The sequence below is a fragment of the Ctenocephalides felis genome, unplaced genomic scaffold, assembly GCF_003426905.1.
Source record: "Ctenocephalides felis isolate EL2017-DRISC unplaced genomic scaffold, ASM342690v1 CF-g0.4_SCAFFOLD_03584, whole genome shotgun sequence".
NCBI classification, from domain to species: domain Eukaryota; kingdom Metazoa; phylum Arthropoda; class Insecta; order Siphonaptera; family Pulicidae; genus Ctenocephalides; species Ctenocephalides felis.
Genome location: NW_020539738.1, coordinates 8,689 through 12,993, shown reverse-complemented (window position 1 = coordinate 12,993; position 4,305 = coordinate 8,689). Strand labels below are relative to the sequence as shown.

The 4,305-nt window shown below is 32.0% G+C and overlaps 1 protein-coding gene across 1 annotated transcript; it reads left to right on the top strand.

The window, feature by feature from the left end:
* The first annotated feature begins 1,714 nt into the window (after positions 1–1,714).
* On the top strand, positions 1,715–2,263 carry LOC113390618. The gene is made up of 2 exons (XM_026626875.1): positions 1,715–1,955; positions 2,216–2,263. Exons 1-2 carry the CDS (start codon positions 1,734–1,736, stop codon positions 2,219–2,221), a joined length of 228 nt encoding a protein of 75 aa, XP_026482660.1. The 5' UTR covers positions 1,715–1,733; the 3' UTR covers positions 2,222–2,263.
* Positions 2,264–4,305: the final 2,042 nt, after the last annotated feature.

Sequence of the window (4,305 nt, the reverse complement as noted above, 5' to 3'; positions counted from 1 at the left end):
GATAGTCCTGCATTATTGCAATCTCATGAAGATACATCAAATGGAGTTTAAGTTTCTGAAATCGGTTTAGGCGTTTTTGAGCAAACGTCGATTTACGGCAAAAAAATCTGATCACACACAAAACATACACATACTTTTTCGAAATTTGGTCTCATTCGATTCAGAATGGCTTGAAACGTCGAGAAAACTTAAAATTCTTCTCCTTCTGGAAGCTAAAAATAGCGCACTTTATAACTTTTCTATTACAACATTTGGTTCTTTTATCTATGATTTTATTGGCCATGCTTGGTCATCTTTGTTATGCTTGTTAACTTCCCGTAGGGTAAGTTATTGTAATGGGCCGAAAATCGGAATTGAAAATTTTCACATTTCTCGACGTTTTGAAGGTTTCTGAACATTTTGGCATACCTCAGAAAAAATGGATGTGTGTGTGTGTGTGTGTATGTATGGATACAAATTTCCAGTCACGTTTTCGGGCGCACGGATCAACCGATTTGAATGGTTCGAAAAACATTCGATTCCTATCGATAGGGAAAAGAGTTGATTAGTTTTTGGCAAAGGCAGGTCCAGCCGTTTCGGGAATACGGAGCAAAGAGTGCAGAAAATAGAAATCGACTTTTTGAGAGAACGGAGTATCCGATTTGAATGATCTAAAAAAACATTCAATTAGTAATGATTGGGAAAAGTGTTTATTAGTTTTTGGCAAAGGCAGGCCCAGCCATTTCAAAGATACAAAGCTAAATATGTAAAAAATGGCAGTTTTTGAGAGAACTAAGCGTCCGATTTGAATGATTCCAAGAACTTTCTGCTTGTCTTAACAAAATAATTGATTTTGGAATAAAAAATTTTTGTTTCAATTTTTTTTTTAATTTTTTTTGTATATCGAAAATAATTCAGATTTTATTTTTAATTCTGACTATAGTTCTAATATACTTTAAACAAATAATTTCAACTTTGCAATTCAGTTTATATAATTCTTATAAATATTAGACAATGTTACAATATTTATAATAATCTATTTGAAAACATTCAGTATTCCTCGAACATTTCGTTACGGTACGGAAAGTTCCAGCAATTTGCCTTAAGGCACGATGCCACCCATAGATAAGTAAACATACCACCCCACTAGTTTATCTATGGACTTGACTATCAGCATGCTAGCCAGCAAACCAAAAAAGCAACGAAACAAGCCTCGTGTGATTTGGACTTTGAATGTGCGCTATTTTTGTGAATGGATTCATTCATTTGAATCAATAGGGAAGCAATATTTTGTCATGTGGTTTGTTATATTTGAAAATCTAGCTAAAACAAATCTCGCCCAGAGCAAGCAAGCCTCTTCTTTTATCTATGAAGCAAGCTTTCTCGCATCGTGCCATTTTAACAGCTAGAAACTACTATCTTGTTTATCTATGGCTAGAAAAAACTATCATCAAATATAACGCGACAAAATCAAACTAAGGACAAGTAATAATCATTCTAGAATTAATAATAAAATTGTTAACAGTTGAAACATAGAGAACCATATTGAATTTGAAAAACGCGCCACTTATCAAAAATCCAAGATTCGATTTGCAAATGTCTCATCTATCTAAAAGCATACCCTTTGCTTGATATGTCAAATATGAAATGTTAATTTAGTTAAAATTGTTGATTAAACTAAATTATTATTTAGCCCACGATTGTTTTTGTAAATCTTTTCTGAGTTGAGTAAAGGCAGTGAAAATATATTAAAAATGTCGGAAGAAACAATTATGTCTATGAATGTTCAGGCAATTAAAATCGAACCACCAGAATATTCACCAGAAGACATTAAACTCGAACATGATAATGAATTTGATGATCTTGATGCTATTGTTAAATTTGAATCGCTTTCTGAAGAGGATGATACATGTTTAGAAAGATTCATGAATTCAGATGTGACAATTAAAGAAGAAGTCAAACAGGAGTCAATCGAGGTACCCACTTATGAATTTGACATTTGTAATGAAGCATTTGTAGAATCACATCATTTAAAAGAACATATGGTCGATCACGTGCCTAGTCATAGCAAAGAACTCTCTTTCAATTGCAATATCTGTCATAAAACTTTTAAACTATCAAGAGGGTTGAAATCACATATGATTACCCATTCTGTAGTACATTCCTTTGAATGCAATGTTTGCAAGAAAACATTCACACAATTAGATAATCTGAAAAGTCATATGATCATTCACAGAAATGAACGCCCCTATCAGTGCAGTATATGTAATAAGACATTCACACAATCAGGAAATCTGAAACGTCACATGCTGATACACAGTGGTGAGCGTCCCCATGTATGCAGTATATGCAATAAGACATTCGTACAGTCAGAACATCTGAAATATCATATGATGATACACAACAGGGTACGTCCCCACGAATGCAATATATGCAAAAAGACATTTACACTATTAGGTAGTCTGAAAAGTCACATGGGGATGCACAATAAGGTACGCCCTACTGCATGCAGTATTTGTAATAAAAGATTCAAACATTCAAGTAGTCTAAAATATCACATGGTCATTCATAGTGGTGTGCGTCCCCATAAATGCAGTATATGCGATAAGACATTTGCAATTTTAAGTAATCTGAAAAATCACATGCTCACTCACAGTGGTGTCCGTCCCCATGAATGCAATATATGCAATAAAGCATTCAGACAGCGAGGTAGCTTGAAAACACACATGATGATTCACAATAGAGAGCATTCTTAAAAATGTGAAATATGCAATAATGAATTTACTCAATCGAACGATTTAAAGGAACACATGGCACTTCATAATCAAAAGTATGATGAAAATCAATGAAAAATAAGTGTTGATGTTGAAATGATTATAAATTTTTGAATACATGTTATAAAATATATTCTCTCATGTAAAAGAATGTATAAATACTATGAAATATACAGCAAACATGACATAATATGCATTTATTGATAATCAAAGCAATAGTTACATATTGTTTTATATTTTTTTGTTATATTATTTTTTATATTATGATTTGTACAACTAACTGAGATTTAATAAAGTAGATTAGCAACCACTGATTTTGAAATTGATCTCAGGTTGATATCAAGCAGTATTGACATCAGATATTTAAGATAATAGATTTCAAGTATATATTTTCAATATATATATTGAGAACAAAAAATTCTCAATATATATATATATATATATATATATATATATATCTACATATATATAAAAATAAATCGGGTTTTCCTTCCTGACGATTTAACTTCAGAACGCACGAACCGATTTCGACAATTTTGCATTCGTTGGAAAGGTCTCGGGATCCGCAAGGTTTATAGCTAAGAAAATTAGTGGTGCATGGCATCGTGCCTCAATGCAAATTGCTGGAACTTCACGCACCGTAATCAAAAATTCGAGTAATTGTTTTAAATAATTTCAAATAGATTATCTACATAGATGATTCAAATAGATGATCTAAAAATTTGAGTAATGACATTAGTGAGAATTATCAGAATTATGCTTGCCGCAAAGAATAATGATGTACATGCACTGAATTTCACCATTCAATCAAAAATCGCTGGCGATTTGGTGTCATATCAATGATTCTCACTGGTCTTCCGTTTGACTTCAAACGATTGCAATTTCCAGTTTGCCTTGCGTTCGCAATAATAAGTCGCAAGGCCAATCGCTTAGTGTTTGCGGGATAAATTTCGAATAGATTATTTAGAAAATCATTGTTTTTCACATGGACAGTTATACGTTGCCTGTTCACGAGTTGGAAAACCATCCGCTTTGTTTGTGTTAACGTCAGACCAAAAAACAAAAATTGTGGTTTACTAAAGAGCACTTCAATGAAACGGATAATTTGCGGATTCACTTTCATTTACTTAGAGAAGTTCAACTAAAAAACACTTCATTTTTGTAACCGAAATAAATTCATTACTGTTGTGTAATAAAATCAAATTTTTCCTTTTCAAATATAAAACAAACAAAAAATTTCTTCATCTTTCTCACGAAACCATCTGGTGGCGAAACGGAGTTCGTCGAGCTTGCTAGTATATATATATATATATATATATATATAACTGTGAAGCTTCGAACAAAGAATCAAAAAAGTAATAAAAAACAAAAAAGTTATTTAAAAAAACCATTTACTTATTTACTGTCGACGTTTTGGAACTAGGTACGTTCCATTTTCAGGACATCTGTCAACAAACATGATCTTGATGAGATTTATGCAATAAAATATGTTAAAGAAAAACAAAGTTTCTTTAAATAATGTCATTTTTGGGTTTGTTATGTGAGTCAAAAT